The 22767-nt window shown below is 51.7% G+C and overlaps 1 protein-coding gene across 1 annotated transcript in view; it reads left to right on the forward strand.

The window, feature by feature from the left end:
* The window catches only part of GLYR1 (glyoxylate reductase 1 homolog), a 68712-nt gene that overhangs the window by 7168 nt on the left and 38777 nt on the right, over window positions 1-22767 (forward strand). The window contains exons 5-6 of the mRNA XM_075319795.1: window positions 20611-20814; window positions 20922-21008. Coding sequence (XP_075175910.1) covers window positions 20611-20814; window positions 20922-21008 — 291 coding nt within the window. The remainder of the gene's footprint in view (window positions 1-20610; window positions 20815-20921; window positions 21009-22767) is intronic.

Consider the following 22767-nt stretch of genomic DNA (forward strand, 5'->3'; position numbering starts at 1 on the left):
AGATGCCGGGTTCCCGCTCTTGGCTGGGGCTCGCCCACGGCCCGCCCTTCTGCACAGGACGTGGAAGAGAAGCCGGCAGCCATTATGGTTTCCACTCTGGGAGAACGGAACCAGGCACAGGTTTTTGAGCGACCTCATACTCGCGCTGGGCGGGCGATAGGCAGTACTGGTCCCACTAATACTGAAGTGGGCTTTTGAACTGTGTGCGGATATGCGATGCAGCACTGTACTGTCGCTATTCTGGGCATACTCTCCTAGATGGCTAGACAAGTGTTCAATGATTAGTCTGCAGTGTTTGTTCGCAGATTTGGCAACAGCAAAGTGCCAAGGCACAAGCTTTCATTGCCGCTTCGTTTGCAGGTGCTGCAATTGGGTTTATTGTCATGCTATACATGCACTATATGTCGTTTTTCTTGGCTAATGCACCTAGTTAAACAGACAATAGCAGCAGTAAGGCAAGGCTGCCAAGGCACAGGCTCTCAATGCTGCTTGATTTGCTTGTACTGCAGTGTTTACTGTCATGCTTGTCTGCTATACATTTCCTGTATGTCGCTATCCTTGCCTCATGCTCCTAGTTAACTAGACAACAGCAGCAGTAGAGCAGTGGTGCCAAGGCACAAGCTTGCAAGGCTGCTTCATTTGCATGTGCTGGCAGTGTTTACTGTCATGTTTGTATGCGATACACTCACTGTATGTCGCTATCCTTGTCTCATACTCCTAGATATATAGACAATAGCAGCAGAAGGCCTAATGTGCTAAGCCACAAGTTTCAATGATGCGTGTACTACATGTGCTGAAGTGTTTACTTGTACTTCAGGCTTGTATGCTATACATTCACTGTATGTCGCTATCCTTGTCTCATACTCCTAGATATATAGACAATAGCAGCAGAAGGCCTAATGTGCTAAGCCACAAGTTTCAATGATGCGTGTACTACATGTGCTGAAGTGTTTACTTGTACTTCAGGCTTGTATGCTATACATTCACTGTATGTCGCTATCCTTGTCTCATACTCCTAGATATATAGACAATAGCAGCAGAAGAGCTAATGTGCCAAGCCACAAGTTTTCAATGCTGCGGGTACTACAGGTGCTGAAGTGTTTACTTGTACTTCGTGCTTGTATGCTATACATTCACTGTATGTCGCTATCCTTGTCTCATGCTCCTGGATAAATAGACAACAGCAGCAGAAGAGCTAATGTGCCAAGCCACAAGTTTTCAATGCTGCGGGTACCACAGGTGCTGAAGTGTTTACTTGTACTTCGTGCTTGAATGCTATACATTCACTGTATGTCGCTATCCTTGTCTCATGCTCCTGGATAAATAGACAACAGCAGCAGAAGAGCTAATGTGCCAAGCCACAAGTTTTCAATGCTGCGTGTACTACATGAGCTGAAGTGTTTATTTGTACTTCATGCTTGTATGATTATTTACTGTACGGTCGCTATCCTAGGCTATGCGCTTAGATAGCTAGACAACAACAGCAGAAAAAGAAAAGGCCAATGAGGACTTTATATGTTGCTTGTACTGCATGTAATACGAGTCTAGGACCCCAGTGCGGGCAATTGCTTGACCGGGGTTTTCGGCTATATGTGGTTAAAAGAACCACCTGTGCTTCCTGTCCAGAGACAGGGACGAAATTGCAGTTTCTTTCCGCTGTTATATTGGCTGTGACTATGGCTGACATCTTACAGTCTGGCAGCCCAAGCAGACCTTGGGCAATATAGTTGCAATGCCCCTGGCCACCATGATTTGAGGAGCAGCTCAAGGCTCCAGGGTGGTTTTCACGCGTCCCAGGGGGCAGGCTCCGACACGGACGTCAGTTCAAGAGGGCCTAAGCAGGCTCGCTGGGAATAGCCCTCGACTCCATCAGTGAAAGAGTCAGCTTCACAGCAGGGGAGATCTCTTTTCTAATATCGCAAGCAATTGCGTACTCGTCTGGCCCTCTGATCCTAGAGATGCAGTCCAGAAACGCAACGCTTTTCACGATAAGCGTTCTCCGACCGTATTAATGAGACACTCTCCTCCCTGATTGGACAAGCGCTAGCCCAGGTCCAAATGTGGATCTCCCGATCTCCAGGCTTGCAGCTGGATCTATAGTTGTAGTGGTGGATGGGGCTTCACGTCAAAATGCTCCGGCAGTCGCAGCCGTGAAGGCACTCCAAGCTATTTCAGCTAGTGTTGCGCAGAGGGACGCTGTCACCGGTACATCTCGGTCTCAGCAGCGTCTTTAATCTCGCAATCGCCGCATGGCGAACCATGCTGTTAAGGCTGTCCGAGACTCTACGAGCCGGACGTCGGTGGCATCGGCCATCTCCGTATTTTTTACGCAGAGCCTAGTGGTTAACAGATTGGATCAGATGCTTCTTCCAACAAAGTGCTTAACCAGGTTGCCTTTATCTAGTGATAGTCTGTTGGTAAGGGTTGAATGAATTCATTCAACTGTCCAAAACGACTCAAAAGGCCCAGAAGGGCATAGATTCCTAGCAGGCTCAAGTACGCCCGGGGAAGGCAGCCGGAGGAATCGCTACCAAAGCGTTTTTTTCTCATAATTTTCAGCCTTCTCACTCCGCAACCGCGGGGAGCAGACTCCCCCGCTTTAGCGACATTTACCTACCACAGGTCAAAGGCCTGTGAGAGAGAGTCAGTTGTCTCAAACTACCTCTCCGACCGAGCCGAGGCTCTTCTGCAGGCAGGACGAGTGGTAATCCCTGTTCCTCTTCAGGAACCAGTTACGCCTTTTGCTTCGACCTGGTCGTGGTGCCAAGATAGGACGGCTCCTTCCGTCCCGTTCTGGAATTTAAACTGCTTAACAAGCACGTGACAACCAGGCGGTTCCGGAGGGAATCACTCCGCTCCGTCATTGCCTCACTGTCTCAAAGAGTTTTTCCTAACATACATAGACATTAGGATGCTTATCTCCACGTGCCGATTGCTCCAAGGCACCGGCGTTGGCTACGGGCATATTTCGTTTTGTAGCCCTACCCTTCGGCTGGCGACAGCCCCACGGGTTTTCACCAAGTTCATGGCAGCAGTGGGAGCAGTCCCGCGCTCTTACGGTCACTCTGTGATCCCTTTCTTGGACAATCTACTTGTCAAGGCACTCTCTTTTAGAAGCATGCCAACACAACCTGAACATGGCGCTGGACCCTTCCCAGAGTTTCGGGGGGGTCTTTGACTTCTTCTAAGTTGAACCCAATCGCTGGCATATCTTGGCATAGAGTTTTCACACTCTCTCAGTGATAGTGAATTCCGCTGGACAAACAGCGTTCACTACAGACGAGGGTGCAGTCTCTCCTTCAAGGAGGCGCCTCATCCAGAGGCGAGCCTTTTCACGCAGTTTCATCTGCGTCCGCATCATTAGAAGATTCTTCGCTAAGGGGAAGGAAGTCGATGTTCCTACACAGTAACGTCCCCCTTTCACAGACGGTCAAAGACCGTCTTCAGAGGAGTCCACTCTTCAACTCAGTGGTCTAGAGCTCTGGGCAGTGTATCTTGCACTGCAAGCTTTCCTGCAGTGGCTGGAATGCAATCAGAATCGAATTCAGTCGGACTATCCACAGCGGTGGCGTACACATTCCGGACGTACAACACTAGGAAGCAAGTCTTCCTCAGTCGCGAGGACGTGGACGCAGGGGAATGGGCCCTGCTCCCGTTTGGCTTCAAGAAATCGGTAGCCGCGGGATGAGGACGGACGTCGACATCATGGCGTCTCGGCAACTACAAGGTCTCGATTTTCATGGCGGGAGCTCTGGCGACAGGCGCCTTGGCTCAAGATTGGTCGCAGTTCCAGCTTCCGATTGCTGCCGCACTATTCTCGTCGCCCCAGACTGGCCGAGGAGGTTGTGGTACCGAGATCTGTGGCATCTCACCGTCAGTCGACTGTGAGCATTACGTCAGGGTCACAATGAGACGGGCTCGCCAGCCGCGGTTTGCCAAAATATTCCACAACTCGTGGAAGATATTCTTATCTTGGTGTTTTGCTCAGGGAGTGTATCCCTGGCCATCGGCTTTGCCTACTTTGCCTGCCCTCCTGCACTCTGGTCGGGAAAACGGTTGGTCGCTCGGCTCCCTTTAAGGGCAAGTCTCGGCACTATCCGTGTTGTTTCAGAAGCGTCTAGCACGTCTTCCTAAGGTGCGCACGTTGCTACAGGGAGTGTCATATTGTGCCCCCGTACGAGCGGCCGTTAGATCCATGGGATCTGAACGAGGTACTCGTTGCTCTCCAGAAGCCGCCTTTCGAGCCTCTGATAGGAGTTTCCCCTTTCTCGCCTGTCACAGAAAGTGGCCTTTCTAGGGCGATCACGTTTCTTCGGCGAGTGTATGAGCTGGCAGCTCTGTCATATCAGGCTCCCTTCCTGGTGTTTCACCAGGACTAGGTAGTGTTGCGCTCCACTCAGGAGTTTCTCCCTAAGGTAGTATCCGCGTTTCAGCTTAATCAGGATATATCATTACCTTCATTTTGTCCTCATCCGACTCACCGGTTTGAAACGGGTTTACATTTGTTAGATCTGGTCAGAGGACTCAGAATCTACTTTTCCCGCACGGCGCCTATGCGCCGATCTGATGCACTGTTTGTCCTTGTCGCTGGTACGCGCAAGGGATTGCAGGCTTCTAAAGCCAACATGGCTCGATGGCTCAAAGAACCAATTCTTAAAGCCTACCGTTCTGCTGAGCTTCCGGTTCCATCAGGGCTGAAGGCCCATTCAACCAGAGCCGTGGGTGTGTCCTGGGCATTACGCCACCAGGCTACGGCTCAACAGGTGTGCCAGGCAGCTACCTGGTCGAGTCTGCACATTTTCACCAAACATTATCAAGTGCATACCTATGCTTCGGCGGATGCCGGCCTAGGTAGAAGAGTACTGCAGGCGGCAGTGGCCTCCCCGTAGGGGAGCGCTGTCTTGCAGCCCTATCAAGAGGTATTTATTTACCCACCCAGGGACAGCTTTTGAACGTCCCAATTGTCTGGGTCTCCCAATAGAGCGCTGAAGAAGAAGGGAATTTTGTACTTACCGTAAATTCCTTTTCTTCTAGCTCTTATTGGGAGACCCAGCACCCGCCCTGTTGTCCTTCGGGATTCTTGGTTTGTTGCGGGTACACATGTTATTCATGTTGAACGGTTTGCAGTTCTCCGATGTTATTCGGAGTGAATTTGTTTAAACCAGTTATTGGCTTTCCTCCTTCTTGCTTTGGCACTAAAACTGAGTAAGCCCGTGATCCCACGGGGGGTGTATAGCCAGAAGGGGAGGGGCCTTACACTTTTTAGTGTAATACTTTGTGTGACCTCCGGAGGCAGTAGCTATACACCCAATTGTCTGGGTCTCCCAATAAGAGCTAGAAGAAAAGGAATTTACGGTAAGTACAAAATTCCCTTCTTTTTTAAATATAAATAAAAAAAATAAATGTGTGTATGTATATACCGTATATACTGGCGTATAAGACTACTTTTTACCCCCTTAAAATAATGGCTACAGTGGGGGGTCGTCTTATACGCCGGATATACGGGGGGGGGGGGGTGTGGGGTGTGTGTGTGTATATATATGTATATGTATATGTATGTATGTATGTATGTATGTATGTATGTATGTATATGTACACTGCAGCGTCCAGGGGAGGTGGGGGCAGCAGCTCTGGAGCACAGGGGAACGCTGCGGGCTGCAGCCTTTGATCTCCTGCACCCGCTCATATAATATGCACAGCCGCTGTCCATCTCGAATGGTGCTGAAATCGCACGCAGTGAGGGGCTGGGGCAGCGGTGCATATTATATGAGCCTGCGTCCCCCTGTGATCGCACATGCCCACCCCTGTGTTAGATTTGGCCCCCAGGCTGCTGCTCATTCTAAAATAAAAAAGCTTTACTTATCCCTGCAGCGTTTCTCCCCGTGTCCCTGCTTCCACTGTGATCAGGCAGAGAGCTCAGGCTGCTGTGCCGATCACATGACCGCACTGAGAACCAGGAAGTGGAAGAACAGAAGCACGGAGCCAGACAGGAGGGAGCTCAGCGCTGCAGGAGATAAGGAAAGAGGGTTTTATTTTACTTTGGGCAGCAGCCTAGGGGCGATATCTGACACAGGGGGACTTGTGCGATCTATAGGGGCCATGGGCAGCACTATGGGGGCGATATCTGACACAGGGGGACTTGTGCGATCTATATAGGGGCCATGGGCAGCACTATGGGGGCGATATCTGACACAGGGGGACTTGTGCGATCTATATAGGGGCCATGGGCAGCACTATGGGGGCGATATCTGACACAGGGGGACTTGTGCGATCTATATAGGGGCCATGGGCAGCACTATGGGGGAGATATCTAACACAGGGGGACTTGTGCGATCTATATAGGGGCCATGGGCAGCACTATGGGGGCGATATCTAACACAGGGGGACTTGTGCGATCTATAGGGACCATGGGCAGCAGCATGGGGGCGTTATCTAACACAGGGGGACTTGTGCGATCTATATAGGGGCCATGGGCAGCACTATGGGGGCGATATCTAACACAGGGGGACTTGTGCGATCTATAGGGACCATGGGCAGCAGCATGGGGGCGTTATCTAACACAGGGGGACTTGTGCGATCTATATAGGGGCCATGGGCAGCACTATGGGGGCGATATCTAACACAGGGGGACTTGTGCGATCTATAGGGGCCATGGGCAGCAGCATGGGGGCGTTATCTAACACGGGAACGTGTGCAATCCATAGGGGACCATAGGCAGCACAGGGGAACGTGTGCCATCACAAGGGGGCTATATTCAATATAAGGGGGCCATATCCAGATTAAGGGGGCTAATTTTAGGATGGGGGGCTATGAGGGACATATACCCTATATGATTTGTTAGAGGGACACTGGCATTATAAGATGGACCCCATTTAACATTAAAAAAAAAAATTCTCTTTTCCTTCACCAAATTTGGGGGTGCGTCTTATAATCAGGTGCGTCTTATAAAGCGAAAAATACGGTATATATCATACAGCAGGGGTCGGGAACCTATGGCTCTTTTGATGGCCGTATCTGGCTCGCAGACAGGGCTCCTACCTGTCTATGGGCAAATGCCGGGGCCCTGGAGAGCCGGGGGGGCCCACTCGGCCTCGTCAGTTCTCCTGTCCCTTGGCCGGGGCCCACTCGCCTTTATAGTTCTGCTGCCCCCGGCCGAGTTCCGGGGACCACAGTCCTCGGCAGCAATCTGCGGCGCCGTCACTTTAAGGCGCGCAGACATCCTGTTTTGAATTTCATCTGTGGGCGGAGCTACCGCCTTCTCAGTCCCACAGATGAAGGAGGCGAGCTTCTGTCCGGCGCTGTGTGGGCCCCCTCTCCACCGTGACCTAATTGGGTAAATGCCCTCCCCGCCTCCCCATTATGGGCCCCGGTGAGCTGCTTCTAACCCCCCAGATGTATGCCCTGCCAATCCCCCCCCCCCCCCCCCCGCCGATGCCGCGGGTGCTGTACCCGCCGAGCCGCGGGTGCAGGCCCCACAGAGCAGCAGAGTTGTGTGTATTTGTCTGTATGTAGCAGAGTTGTATGTGTTTGTCTGTATGTAGCAGAGTTGTATGTGTTTGTCTGTATGTAGCAGAGTTGTATGTGTTTGTATGTAGCAGAGTTGTATGTGTTTGTCTGTATGTAGCAGAGTTGTATGTGTTTGTCTGTATGTAGCAGAGTTGTATGTGTTTGTCTGTATGTAGCAGAGTTGTATGTGTTTGTCTGTATGTAGCAGAGTTGTATGTGTTTGTCTGTATGTAGCAGAGTTGTATGTGTTTGTATGTAGCAGAGTTGTGTTTGTCTGTTTGTAGCAGAGTTGTGTGTGTCTGTTTGTAGCAGAGTGTAGTACCATTGTTTCAGTCCAGTTGTGGCTTTATACAGCAGGGAGGAGCATTCCTTGCTGTACTAAGTGAACATTGGAGCGATTGATCTGTCAATGGCCCTTTAAAAACATATTGTACGGCTCTCGTGGAATTAAAATTAACATGTTGCAATCAAAGCAGACTTTTTTTCATTTGGGAGCGGGGTAGTCTTATACAGTGAGTATATCCCAAATTCTATATTTTTAGGGCAGAAGTTGGGGGTCGTCTTATACGCCCAGTCGTCTTATACGCCGGCATATACGGTAATATATTATATCCCTCTTCCGATTTAAAAAAAAATATATATATTTTAATCGGAAGAGGGATAGAGATTACATATATATATATATATATATATATATATATATATAATAATATTAATAATAATATATATATATATATATATATATATATATATAAAAATAATAATATATATAAAAATATATATATATATATATATATATATATATATATATATATATATATATATATATATATATATATATATATATATATATATATATATATTATATATATATATATATATATTATATATATATATATATATTATTATATATATATATATATATATATATATATATATATATATATATATATATATATATATATATATATATATATATATATATATATATATAATAATTTATTTTCTTTGTCGCTCCATTGGGAGACCCAGACAATTGGGTGTATAGCTTCTGCCTCCGGAGGCCACACAAAGTATTACACTCAAAAATGTGAAACCCCTCCCCTCTGCCTATACACCCTCCCGTGCCTCACGGGCTCCTCAGTTTTATGCTTTGTGTGGAAGGAGGCACACATCCACTCATGCATTCCCATTTTATTCAGCAGCAGCTGCTGATGTTATCGGTTGGAAGAAAAGAGGGCTCCCACGGGGCCCCCGGCATGCTCCCTTCTCACCCCACTACGTCGGCGGTGCTGTTAAGGTTGAGGTACCCATTGCGGGTACAGAGGCTGGAGCCACATGTCGTATTTCCTTCACCATCCCTTGGGGGCTCTGGGAGAAGTGGGATCCTGAGCGGTCATCCAGGTACTGGGACCGTGCTCCTTCCGCAGCCCCAGTGTGGAATCTGCCGGACCGGAGTATTTTCTTTATCAGGGACCGGGCCCTGCATCTGTCAGGTACTCTGTGTCCCCATGGGGACGGTTCATGGAGCGCCTGGCACCCGGACGCTGCAAGGGCTGCTAGGCCGTGAAAGCCGGGGGACTTCCGCGCCGACCGCGCCTGTTTGTCGGCCGCGGTCATAAATTTAGTCCCCGGCTTCAGTTGCGGCCTACTTGCAAAATCTCGCCCCCGGACCTGTCTGTCAGGGTAGGGGCGGGACAGCCGACCGGACGCTGCCTGGGACACACAGCGGCTGCTGATCCGTGAAAGCCGGGGGACTTCCGCGCCGACCGCGCCTGCTTGTCGGCCGCGGTCATAAATTTAGTCCCCGGCTTCAGTTGCGGCCTACTGGCAAGACTCCCGCCCCCGGACCTGTCTGTCAGGGTAGGGGCGGGACAGCCGTCCTGACGTCGGCACTGAGGGCCGGAGCATCCTGTATGCTTCCTCCCCCCTCTTTGATCACAATAGGGACCCCAGATTCCCGCACTTTTTCCTGGTGCCGCCCACCGCTCCACTCCCCCTCTGAGAGCTCCAGCAGCCATTTTTTTCAGACATTCTGCGCTGGAGAATCATCAGGAAAGAGCTCTTCACCGCTGGGAGACCTGGAGCAGGCAATCTGGAGGACACACACGCCGCATTTTAGCGGTCGGTAAGCCACACCGGTCATCCGGTGCTGGTCCCCCTGGGTTGCCTGAATAGATACGTATTATATATCTTTATATATATATATATCTCTGTTCGGCCGGGCTGTATACTCTTCCCTTATACCCTCTGATCACTCTCCTGGGACACAACAGCATGTCGTCCACAAGGAGCAAGAGCGCTAAGGCACAGGGTTTCCTTGCGACCTGTACCTCTTGTGGGGCTATGTTGCCTGCGGGTTCCACCTACCCTCACTGTGAGCAATGCTCGACCCCCTGTTACACTGACTCAGCCGGAGCCGGGACCACTTGTGGGCCCCTCGGCTCAGGTAGACCCCCATGCTACCACTGTCCAGGCGGCAGGGACAGAGTTTGCAGTGTTTGCTGAGAAGCTCTTTGAGTCACTTTCACAATCCATGGCTAAGTCTATGGACAAATGGTCTGCCAAGCTGCTAGAAGCCTTGCAGTCCAGACCGGCCCTTACACAGACCCAGGACACTGTTGGATCGGCGCCTCCAGGTCCCTCTCGGTCCACGCCGCAGCGCGCTCCCGGAGTGGGCTCTAGGTTTCACGTGGAGGACTCCTCCACGGTCCACAGCCCCAGACCAGCTAAGCGGGCCCGCTTGGAATCAACAGCTTCATCACGCTGCTCAGGTTCCCGGCTGGAGGACTCTCTGGAGGACGAGGCGGACGTCGCAGCTCAGGGCTCTGACCATGACGTTGCCCTCAACCTTGATACACCTGAAGGGGACGCCTTAGTAAATGATCTTATCTCGTCCATCAACCAGGTGTTGGATCTCTCTCCCCCGCCCCCTACTGTAGAGGAGTCGGCTTCTCAGCAGGAGAAACACCAGTTTCGGTTTCCCAAACGTACACGGAGTGCGTCTTTCGACCACTCTAACTTCAAGGATGCTGTCCAGAATCCCAGAGCGGTTCCGGACAAGCGCTTTACTAAGCGCCTTGCTGACACACGTTACCCCTTCCCCTCTGACGTAGTTAAGGGTTGGGCTCAGTGTCCCAAGGTGGATCCTCCAGTCTCCAGATTGGCGGCTAGATCTGTGGTATCGGTTGCAGATGGCTCATCACTAAAAGATGCCACTGACAGGCAGATAGAGCTCCTGGTGAAATCTATCTATGAAGCCACGGGCGCGTCCTTTGCCCCGGCTTTTGCAGCCGTGTGGGCACTCCAAGCTATCTCGGCTTGTCTAACCGAGATTAATGCGGTCACACGTACTTCTGCTCCGCAGGTTGCGTCTTTGACTTCTCAGGCGTCGGCGTTTTCTTCATACGCCATGAAGGCAGTCCTAGACTCTGCTAGCCGTACAGCGGTAGCATCCGCTAATTCTGTGGCAGTCCGCAGAGCCATGTGGCTGCGCGAATTGAAGGCAGACTCGGCTTCCAAGAGATTCCTAACCGGTTTGCCGTTTTCTGGCGACCGATTGTTTGGAGAACGATTGGATGAGAGGGAAAAGACTCCTCCTTACCCCAGTCCAGACCGAAGCGACCTCAGCAACGGAAAATACAATCGAGGTTTCGGTCCTTTCGCCCCTCCGCCAAGTCCCAATCCTCTTCGTCCAATAGGCCGGAGAAAGGTCAGAGGAACTCCTACGCGTGGTGGTCTAAGTCACGCCCCCAAAAGGCTGCCGGAGGCACTGCCTCCAAGGCGGCCTCCTCATGACTCTTGGCATCCCCGAACCGCATCCTCGGTCGGTGGCAGGCTCTCCCGCTTTTGCGACACCTGGTGGCCACATGTTCAAGACCGATGGGTGAGGGACATTCTGTCTCACGGTTACAGGATAGAGTTCATCTCTCGTCCTCCAACTCGTTTCTTCACAACCTCCCCCCCCCCCCCCCCCCTGCTCGGGCCGACGCACTTCTTCAGGCAGTGGCCGCTCTGAAGACAGAAGGAGTTGTGATTCCCGTCCCCCCTCAGGAACAGGGGCGCGGCTTTTACTCCAACTTGTTCGTGGTGCCAATGAAGGACGGTTCATTCCGTCCCGTTCTGGACCTCAAACTGCTCAACAGACACGTGAGCACCAGACGATTCCGGATGGAATCTCTCCGCTCGGTCATAGCTTCGATGTCACAGGGAGACTTTCTCGCATCGATCGACATCAAAGATGCTTATCTCCATGTGCCGATCGCACCCGAACATCAACGCTTCTTGCGTTTCGCCATCGGGGACGAACACCTTCAGTTCGTGGCATTGCCTTCGGCTTGGCGACAGCCCCACGGGTTTTCACCAAAGTCATGGCATCCGTTGTGGCGGTCCTACATGAGCCGCCTCATGCACTTCCTAGGGAAGATGGTGGCAGCGATGGAGGCAGTGCCCTTCGCGCAATTTCATCTACGCCCACTCCAATGGGACATTCTCCACAAGTGGGACAAGAGATCGACTTCCCTCGACAAGAATGTCTCTCTTTCCCTGGCAACCAAGACGTCTCTTCAGTGGTGGCTTCTTCCCACTTCTCTATCGCAGGGAAAATCCTTCCTGCCCCCATCCTGGGCTGTGGTCACCACGGACGCGAGCCTGTCAGGGTGGGGAGCAGTGTTTCTCCACCACAGGGCTCAGGGGACCTGGACTCCGAGGGAGTCTTCCCTTCAGATCAATGTTCTGGAGATAAGGGCAGTGTATCTAGCCCTATTGGCGTTCCATCAGTGGCTGGAGGGCAGGCAGATCCGTATCCAGTCGGACAACGCCACTGCAGTCGCCTACATCAATCACCAGGGCGGCACTCGCAGTCGTCAAGCCTTCCAGGAAGTACGGCGAATTCTGCAGTGGGTGGAAGCCACAGCATCCACCATCTCCGCAGTTCACAGAGCTCTGGCGGCGGATGCATAAGTACAGGATTGGTCGCAGTTTCAACTGCCTTGTGTTTCCTCCTCTGGCGATGCTACCCAGAGTATTACGCAAGATCGGGTCCAACTGCCGCCGCGCCATTCTCGTCGCTCCAGACTGGCCAAGGCGGTCGTGGTACCCGGATCTGTGGCATCTCACAGTGGGTCAACCGTGGGCCCTTCCAGACCGCACAGACTTGCTGTCACAAGGGCCGTTTTTCCATCTGAATTCTGCGGCCCTCAACCTGACTGTGTGGCCATTGAGTCCTGGCTCCTAGCATCGTCAGGGTTATCTCAGGATGTCATTGCCACTATGAGACAGGCCAGGAAACCAACGTCCGCCAAGATCTATTACAGGACTTGGCGGATCTTCTTGTCCTGGTGCTTTGTGAATGGGTTTACTCCCTGGCCTTTTGCCTTACCCATTTTTCTTTCCTTTCGTCAATCTGGAATGGACAAGGGTTTGTCTCTCGGCTCTCTCAAGGGACAAGTATCGGCGCTCTCAGTATTTTTTCAAAGGCGCCTGGCCAGGCTCCCGCAGGTCCGCACGTTCCTGCAAGGAGTATGCCACATAGTCCCACCTTACAAGCGCCCACTAGAGCCCTGGGACCTTTACAGGGTGCTAACGGCTCTTCAGAAACCACCTTTCGAGCCGCTGCGGGATGTCTCCTTATCACGTCTTTCGCAGAAGGTGGCATTTCTAGTGGCAGTTACATCGCTCCGTAGAGTGTCGGAGCTGGCAGCGCTGTCATGCAAAGCCCCCTTCCTGGTGTTTCACCAGGATAAGGTGGTTCTGCGTCCTGTTCCGGAATTTCTCCCTAAGGTGGTATCGCCTTTTCATCTCAATCAGGATATCACCTTACCTTCTTTTTGCCCTAATCCAATTCACCGATGTGAAAAGGATTTGCACTCATTAGATCTGGTGAGAGCACTCCGGCTCTACATTTCTCACACAGCGCCCCTGCGCCGTTCAGATGCACTCTTTGTACTTGTCGCTGGTCAGCGTAAGGGTTCGCAGGCTTCCAAGTCAACCTTGGCTCGGTGGATCAAGGAACCGATTTTTGAAGCTTACCGTTCTTCAGGGCTTCCGCTTCCTTCGGGGCTGAAAGCCCATTCTACCAGAGCCGTAGGTGCATCCTGGGCATTGCGGCACCGGGCGACGGCTCAGCAGCTGTGTCAGGCAGCTACGTGCTCTAGTCTGCACACTTTCACGAAACACTATCAGGTGCATACCTATGCTTCGGCGGATGCCAGTCTAGGTAGGCGAGTCCTTCAGGCGGCGGTCGCCCACCTTTAAGAGGGAGCCGTGTCGGCTCTATTATCGAGGTATTCTTTTACCCACCCAGGGACTGCCTTTGGACGTCCCAATTGTCTGGGTCTCCCAATGGAGCGACAAAGAAGAAGGGAATTTTGTTTACTTTTCGTAAATTCCTTTCTTTGTCGCTCTATTGGGAGACCCAGACAATTGGGTGTATAGCTACTGCCTCCGGAGGCCACACAAAGTATTACACTTAAAAGTGTAAAGCCCCTCCCCTTCTGCCTATACACCCCCCATGGGATCACGGGCTCCTCAGTTTTCATGCTTTGTGCGAAGGAGGCTGACATCCACGCATAGCTCCACTGTTTAGTCAGCAGCAGCTGCTGACTTTGTCGGATGGAAGAAAAGAGGGCCCATACTAGGGCCCCCAGCATGCTCCCTTCTCACCCCACTTTTGTCAGCGGTGTTTGTTAAGGTTGAGGTACCCATTGCGGGTACGGAGGCTGGAGCCCACATGCTGCTTTCCTTCCCCATCCCCTTAGGGCTCTGGGTGAAGTGGGATCCTATCGGTCTCCAGGCACAGGAGACCGTGCTCCGTCCACAGCCCCTGGGAATCTGCTGGACATGGAGCTGAGTATCGTCAGGGACAGGGCCCTGCTACATTAAGGTACTCTGTGTCCCCGTACAAATCGCGCACACACACACCAGCATTGCTGGGTGTGTTAGTGCGCCGGGGGCAGCAGCGCGGCGCGCTTGTGCTGTTACTCACTGCAGCTTTGCTGAGTGAGTTTATGTATTAGGAACTGCCGCGCCGGCCGCTGCTGGCGGTTTTTACACTGCGGTGCGGCTGGGACTTGTGGTGCGCCGGGGACTTCCGCGCTGGCCGTGCTTATACGACGGCCACGCTTATAAATCGAGTCCCCGGCTTTTGCGGCCTAGTTTCGTTTCGTTCCCGCCCCCAGGCCTGCCAGTCAGGGGAAGGGCGGGACGCTGTTCAGAACGTCAGCGCCGAGGGCTGGAGTCTGCTTAGCATACTCCAACCCCCCTCACTGGGCACAGTGGGACGCCAGTTTCCCGCACTTTGTCTGAGGCACGCCCACGGTCCGCCCCTCTTCACAGAACGCCGGCAGCCATTCCTGTTTGCAGTCTGAGTGGAGAAGGGAGACAAGCTCTGGGAGACCCAGACACGGGATTCTGGCGACCACACACCCGCTTTTGAGCGGGCGGTAAGCGGCACCTCGGGTGCTGACCCCACTAGTGCCGAAGTGTTCATTTGTACTTTATGCTTGTATGCTATACATTGCACTGTACGGTCGCTATTCTTGGCTATATACCCTCCTAGATTGCTAGACAACAGCATGTCGTCCGCAAAAAGCAAGGGGGCCAAGGCACAGGCTTTCTATGCTACCTGTACCGCATGTGCGGCTGTTCTACCGGCAGGTGCCACTGACCCCCATTGTGTGCAATGTTCGGCCCCTGTGGCACTTGCTCAGCCGGGGCCTCTGCTAGAGGTGGCCCAAGGAGAACCACCTGTGAATGCTGTCCAGGTGACAGGGACGGAGTTTGCAGTTTTTGCTGATAGATTGTCGGTGACTATGACTAAAATCCTTGAGACTTTGCAGTCCAGACCGGTAACTCAGACCATGGGCACTGTTGATTCAATGCTCCCTGGCCCCCCTCATTTGGAACAAATCCGTGCTCCGGGGGAGTCCCATGCATCCCGGGGTGAAGGCTCTGACACGGACGACAGTCCCAGACAGCCTAAGCGAGCTCGCTGGGAGCGACCCTCGACTTCATCACACTGGTCAGGGTCCCAGCAGGACTCTCTGTTTGATGAGACAGAGGTTGCTGATCAGGATTCTGATCCTGAGACCGCTCTCAATCTGGATACTCCTGATGGTGACGCCATAGTGAATGATCTCATAGCGTCCATCAATAGAATGTTGGATATTTCTCCCCCAGCTCCTCAAGTGGAGGAGACAGCTTCTCAGCAGGAGAAATTCCATTTCAGGTATCCCAAGCGTAAATTGAGTACTTTACTTTTCTGGACCACTCTGACTTTAGAGAGGCAGTCCAGAAACACCACGCTTATCCAGATAAGCGTTTCTCCAAACGTCTTAAGGATACACGTTATCCCTTTCCCCCGGACGTGGTCAAGAGCTGGACCCAGTGTCCAAAGGTGGATCCTCCAGGCTTGCAGCTAGATCCTTAGTTGCAGTGGAGGATGGGGCTGCACTTAAAGATGCCACTGACAGACAGATGGAGCTCTGGTTGAAATCCATCTATGAAGCTATCGGCGCGTCGTTTGCTCCAGCATTCGCAGCTGTATGGGCACTCCAAGCTATTTCAGCTGGTCTGGCGCAGATTGACACTGTCACACATACATCTGTTCCGCAAGTAGCGTCCTTAACCTCTCAAATGTCTGCATTTGCGTCTTACGCTATTAATGCTGTCCTGGACTCTACGAGCCGTACGGCAGTGGCGTCCGCCAACTCCGTGGTTTTACGCAGAGCCTTGTGGTTAAGGGAATGGAAGGCAGATTCTGCTTCCAAGAAGTGCTTAACCAGTTTGCCATTTGCTGGTGACAGACTGTTTGGTGAGAGATTGGATGAAATCATTAAACAGTCCAAGGGTAAGGATTCATCCTTACCCCAGCCCAGACCAAATAAACCCCAACAGAGGAGGGGACAGTCGAGGTTTCGGTCCTTTCGAGGCTCGGGCAGGTCCCAATTCTCCTCGTCCAAAAGGACTCAAAAGGATCAGAGGAGCTCAGATTCTTGGCGGGCTCAGTCACGCCCAAAGAAAGCAGCCGGAGGAACCGCTACCAAGGCGGCTTCCTCATGACTTTCGGCCTCCTCTCTCCGCATCCTCGGTCGGTGGCAGGCTCTCCCGCTTTGGCGACATTTGGCTGCCACAGGTCAAAGACCGTTGGGTGAGAGACATTCTGTCTCACGGGTACAGGATAGAGTTCAGTTCTCGTCCTCCAACTCGATTCTTCAGAACTTCTCCGCCTCCCGACCGAGCCGATGCTCTTCTGCAGGCGGTGTGCTCTTTAAAGGCAGAAGGAGTGGTGATCCCTGTTCCTCTTCAGGAGCAAGGTCACGGTTTTTACTCCAATTTGTTTGTGGTGCCAAAAAAGGACGGGTCTTTCCGTCCTGTTCTGGACCTAAAACTGCTCAACAAGCATGTGAAAACCAGGAGGTTCCGGATGGAATCCCTCCGCTCCGTCATCGCCTCAATGTCTCAAGGAGATTTCCTAGCATCAATAGACATCAAAGATGCTTATCTCCACGTGCCGATTGCTCCAGAGCACCAGCGTTTTCTACGCTTCGTTATAGGAGACGAACACCTTCAGTTCGTAGCCCTGCCTTTCGGTCTGGCGACAGCCCCAAGGGTCTTCACCAAGGTCATGGCAGCAGTAGTAGCAGTCCTGCACTCTCAGGGTCACTCTGTGATCCCTTACTTGGACGATCTACTTGTCAAGGCACCCTCTCAAGAGGCATGCCAACACAGCCTGAACGTTGCGCTGGAGACTCTCCAGAGTTTCGGGTGGATCAGCAACTTTTCAAAGTCAAATCTGACCCCGACCCAATCGATAACATACCTTGGCATGGAGTTTCATACTCTCTCAGCGATAGTGATGCTTCCGCTGGACAAACAGCGTTCACTACAGACAGGGGTGCAATCTCTCCTTCAGGGCCAGTCGCACCCCTTGAGACACCTCATGCACTTCCTAGGGAAGATGGTAGCAGCAATGGAGGCAGTCCCTTTCGCGCAGTTTCATCTGCGTCCACTACAATGGGACATTCTCCGCCAATGGGACGGGAAGTCGACGTCCCTAGACAGGAACGTCTCCCTTTCTCAGGCGGCCAAGGATTCTCTTCAGTGGTGGCTTCTTCCCACCTCATTGTCAATAGGAAAGTCTTTCCTACCCCCATCCTGGGCGGTGGTCACAACGGACGCGAGTCTATCAGGGTGGGGAGCAGTGTTTCTCCACCACAGGGCTCAAGGTACGTGCACTCAGCAAGAGTCCACCCTTCAGATCAATGTTCTGGAAATCAGAGCAGTGTATCTTGCCCTACAAGCCTTCCAGCAGTGGCTGGAAGGCAAGCAGATCCGAATTCAGTCGGACAACTCCACAGCGGTGGCATACATCAACCACCAAGGAGGAACACGCAGTCGGCAAGCCTTCCAGGAAGTCCGGCGGATTCTGACGTGGGTGGAAGACACGGCATCCACCATATCCGCAGTTCACATCCCGGGCGTAGAAAACTGGGAAGCAGACTTCCTCAGTCGCCAGGGTATGGACGCAGGGGAATGGTCTCTTCACCCGGACGTGTTTCAGGAAATTTGTCGCCGCTGGGGGATGCCGGACGTCGACCTAATGGCGTCCCGGCACAACAACAAGGTCCCGGCCTTCACGGCACGGTCTCACGATCTCAGAGCTCTGGCGGCGGACGCCTTAGTTCAAGATTGGTCGCAGTTCCGGCTGCCTTATGTGTTCCCACCTCTGGCGCTGTTGCCCAGAGTGCTACGCAAGATCAGGTCCGACTGCCGCCGCGCCATCCTCGTCGCTCCAGACTGGCCAAGGAGGTTGTGGTACCCGGATCTGTGGCATCTCACGGTAGGACAACCGTGGGCACTACCAGACCGGTCAGACTTGCTGTCTCAAGGGCCGTTTTTCCATCAGAATTCTGCGGCCCTGAGCCTGACTGTGTGGCCATTGAGTCCTGGATCCTAGCGTCTTCAGGATTATCTCAAGAGGTCATTGCCACCATGAGACAGGCTAGGAAACCAACCTCTGCCAAGATCTACCACAGGACGTGGAAGATATTCTTATCTTGGTGCTCTGCTCAGGAAGTTTCTCCCTCGCCATTTGCATTGCCTACTTTTCTTTCCTTCCTGCAATCCGGGTTGGAAAAAGGTTTGTCGCTCGGCTCCCTTATGGGACAAGTCTCTGCGCTATCTGTATTTTTTCAGAAACGCCTAGCACGACTTCCTCAGGTACGCACGTTCCTGCAAGGGGTCTGTCATATCGTCCCTCCTTACAAGTGACCGTTAGAGCCCTGGGATCTGAACAGGGTTCTAATTGCTCTCCAGAAGCCGCCTTTCGAGCCTATGAGGGATGTTTCCCTTTCTCGCCTTTCACAGAAAGTGGCCTTTCTAGTAGCGGTCACGTCTCTTCGGAGAGTGTCTGAGCTAGCAGCGCTGTCATGCAAATCTCCCTTCCTGGTGTTTCACCAGGACAAGGTGGTTCTGCGCCCGATTCCGGAGTTTCTCCCTAAGGTGGTATCCCCCTTTCATCTCAATCAGGATATCTCCTTGCCTTCTTTGTGTCCTCGTCCAGTTCATCAATGTGAAAAGGATTTGCATTTGTTGGATCTGGTGAGAGCACTCAGAATCTACATTTCCCGCACGGCTCCTCTGCGCCGCTCGGATGCACTCTTTGTCCTTGTCGCCGGTCAGCGTAAAGGGTCGCAAGCTTCCAAATCCACCCTGGCTCGGTGGATCAAGGAACCAATTCTTGAAGCCTACCGTTCTGCGGGGCTTCCGGTTCCATCAGGGCTGAAGGCCCATTCTACCAGAGCCGTGGGTGCGTCCTGGGCATTACGGCACCAGGCTACGGCTCAGCAGGTGTGCCAGGCGGCTACCTGGTCGAGTCTGCACACTTTTACCAAGCATTATCAGGTGCATACCTATGCTTCGGCGGACGCCAGCCTAGGTAGACAAGTCCTTCAGGCGGCGATTGCCCACCTGTAGAAAAGGGCCGTTTTTACGGCCCTATCATGAGGTATTATTTTACCCACCCAGGGATTGCTTTTGGACATCCCAATTGTCTGGGTCTCCCAATAGAGCGACAAAGAAGAAGGGAATTTTGTTTACTTACCGTAAATTCCTTTTCTTCTAGCTCCAATTGGGAGACCCAGCTCCCGCCCCTGTTTTTTTGTGTACACATGTTGTTCATGTTGAATGGTTTCAGTTCTCCGATATTCCTTCGGATTGAATTTGCTTAAACCAGTTATTGGCTTTCCTCCTTCTTGCTTTTGCACTAAAACTGAGGAGCCCGTGATCCCACGGGAGGGTGTATAGCCAGAAGGGGAGGGGCCTTACACTTTTAAGTGTAATACTTTGTGTGGCCTCCGGAGGCAGTAGCTATACACCCAATTGTCTGGGTCTCCCAATTAGAGCTAGAAGAAAAGGAATTTACGGTAAGTAAACAAAATTCCCTTCTTTCTTCTAGCTCCAATTGGGAGACCCAGCACCCGCCCCTGTTCCCTTCGGGCTTGTTGTTCAATTGTTTCTTTGGTTTCAGTTCTCCGAACATCCTTCGGATTGAATTTACCTTAGACCAATTTATAAGTTTTCTCCTTCCTGCTCTTGCACCAAAACTGAGGAGCCCGTGATGCACAGGAGGGTGTATAGGCAGAGGGGAGGGGTTACACTTTTTAAAGTGTAATACTTTGTGTGGCCTCCAGAGGCAGTGCTATACACCCAATTGTCTGGGTCTCCCAATTGGAGCTAGAAGAAAAGGAATTTACGGTAAGTAAACAAAATTCCCTTCTTCTTTTTTAATATTATATATATATATATATATATATATATATAATATATATATATATATATATATATATATATATATATATATATATATATAATCTCTCTATCCGATCTAGTGCGATCTATCAAAGTACAAATTAATTGACTTGTACGGCAAGCGCCCTAGAGAGGGGGGAGAAAACAAGTTATGGCTCTTGGAAGAAGGGGAGGAAAAAAAAAATGAAGGATTAAAAAGGGGGAAACAACCTGGCCATGAACGAGTTAATGGGACCGAATTTTGCACATGGATCCGATCGGTCACTATTTTTTTGTTTGTGTGTGTTTTCCCAGAATGCAAGCGACGAAAAAGGCAAGAAAGGGGAAGGCAAAGGCAAGAAAGGGGAAGGCAAAGGCAAGAAAGGGGAAGGCAAAGGCAAGAAGGCGGCCGGAGAAAAGAAGAAGAAAAAGTCGTCCGATGCCGGCTCCAGTTCAACTACAAAGAAATCCCACGAGCAGAGCCCACGGAAACGCGGAAGACCACCCAAGGAAGACAAGGTGGGCAACAGGCACACAACTCTGATGAAGACGATGAGATCCCCCCACTTGGCTCGCCGAGTATACACCGCTGGAGGTGGTTGTGACTTTTTTCTCTTTTTATTTAGGACTCCAGATCCCCCCAGCCGAGCTCGCTGAAGAAGCTGGCGATGAAGACTGTGTCTCGGTTCAGCTGGCCTCCACCCACGAGCGAGGTAAGAATAGATCAGCGCAGGGAGGGGAGCGCACTCATCTGACTGCTCACTCTCGTGTGCCCCCTGCGGAGACCACATGGGTGGGCGTCACAATTCCCCATGGTAGCAGTACATTTTATCTCTGCCGCTGTGGGGTAACCGCGCCTGGACTGGATGTCAGATTTCAGGTAGAAAGTTACGTTTTATCGTTTTCACAAAGCAGGGAAGTTTCCCAATTCCTCAAACACTCTTCCTCCTCATTAACGAACTCCACGGTCTCACAGCTGAGGGTTCGGCACAGTTGTATCCTGCTCAGACAATCCTATGCAATGTAAACAGTCCGAGCGTATGATACATTGTAAGAAAAAAACCACTAAAAGCAATACCTATATGTGAGGTAAATCCGGAGATATGACGATAAATCATGACATTCAAGTCATGTCAGGAAGCCCTCTCCTGGTGTCACTACCCCCTTCCCTTCACACAACTGGTTTAGCAACAAATCCATGGCCATGTCCTGTGCTATGGAAATTAGGTGGCTTTAGGACAATGGACACAGGATGACTCCCTGCCGTCACCCTGTAGTAGGAGCTGCTAGCTAGTTAGCAAGGCTATGGAAATAGCCAGACAGAACGACTCCAGTAAAAAATGGTTCATATCTCGCAAGCCATATTTCCGATAAATATGGCAACCATAAAAATGGTGTCTCCGCATGTGGACGATGCCGGCACCCCCTTTTTATGGGAACAGGACATTGGGAAATGCCCCAGGCGTGATATCAGCCAATGGGGAACTGGCAGACAGGTCATGAGTCCCCTCGTTCTGTAGCTAAATTCATAACTGTCACAATGAGAGCATTGGCGTCCGCCTACGACGCTCCCAGGCAAAGTTATAGCCAAAATCCCCTTTGCTGGATAATTCTGATCCATGCAGGGGGAGTGGCAGTGCTTCCCTGTGAGGTCACTAAGGTAGGAGGGGACCTGGATCTGCCCAGGTTGATAACCCTACTTCGGCCATTTTCCAGCGTTCTTCTGCTCGGGGGCCTGGTTGGGACAGACCTGTGAGAGAGTTCCTGGAAACCTGGTCTACAGCGCCCCCCTGTGGCCAGACGCACAAGGTAACTGATTGAATTGCATACCTGTTGTAAACCATGCTTTGTCTGTAACTGTACTCTGACATATGTATATTCTGTAGATTCCCTATTGTATATATTGTAGTTTCTAGTGTGCTTTAGGCGATTAAATTATATAATTAATCTTGGGCTGTTCTGTTATCTCGATCTTGAATCCCACGTCTGTGTGTTCGGCTAATAGTTACCGTAAATCGGTTGGTGGCAGCGAGTTGTGCCAAGGATTATTGTGGGGAGGCCAGTGAGATCCGGGAAGATATTATATATTCCGCCCGCGGAGGTCGGGGGAATATATACCTTACTCTCACCGGGGACCCTTCAATAATCGGCATAAGTAGTATAGCGGCCTCCTTGCTTATTGTCGGGCAATTCCATAATTGGCCTGACTATAAGAGGGGCGCTAGAGAGCGCGTCACGTGCTCTGTCTGTCGGTCGGGAGGTATAAAGTAGGGGTGACCCCCACTTGTTACCCCCCGATTGTGACGTACTGGTAGCCAGCGCGGGGGATTTCTGAGTGACCCCCCCGGTGGTTTGTGACATATTGGTGGCATAGCGGTGGGATCGAGATAATAGTGTGTGTGAGTGTGAGACCCATACTCCCAGACACTAAAGACTGCCTGCAGCAGCTGTGGCTGCTGGGGTCTTCAGACT

This window comes from Anomaloglossus baeobatrachus, chromosome 7, assembly GCF_048569485.1.
Source record: "Anomaloglossus baeobatrachus isolate aAnoBae1 chromosome 7, aAnoBae1.hap1, whole genome shotgun sequence".
Taxonomy (NCBI): Eukaryota; Metazoa; Chordata; class Amphibia; order Anura; family Aromobatidae; genus Anomaloglossus; species Anomaloglossus baeobatrachus.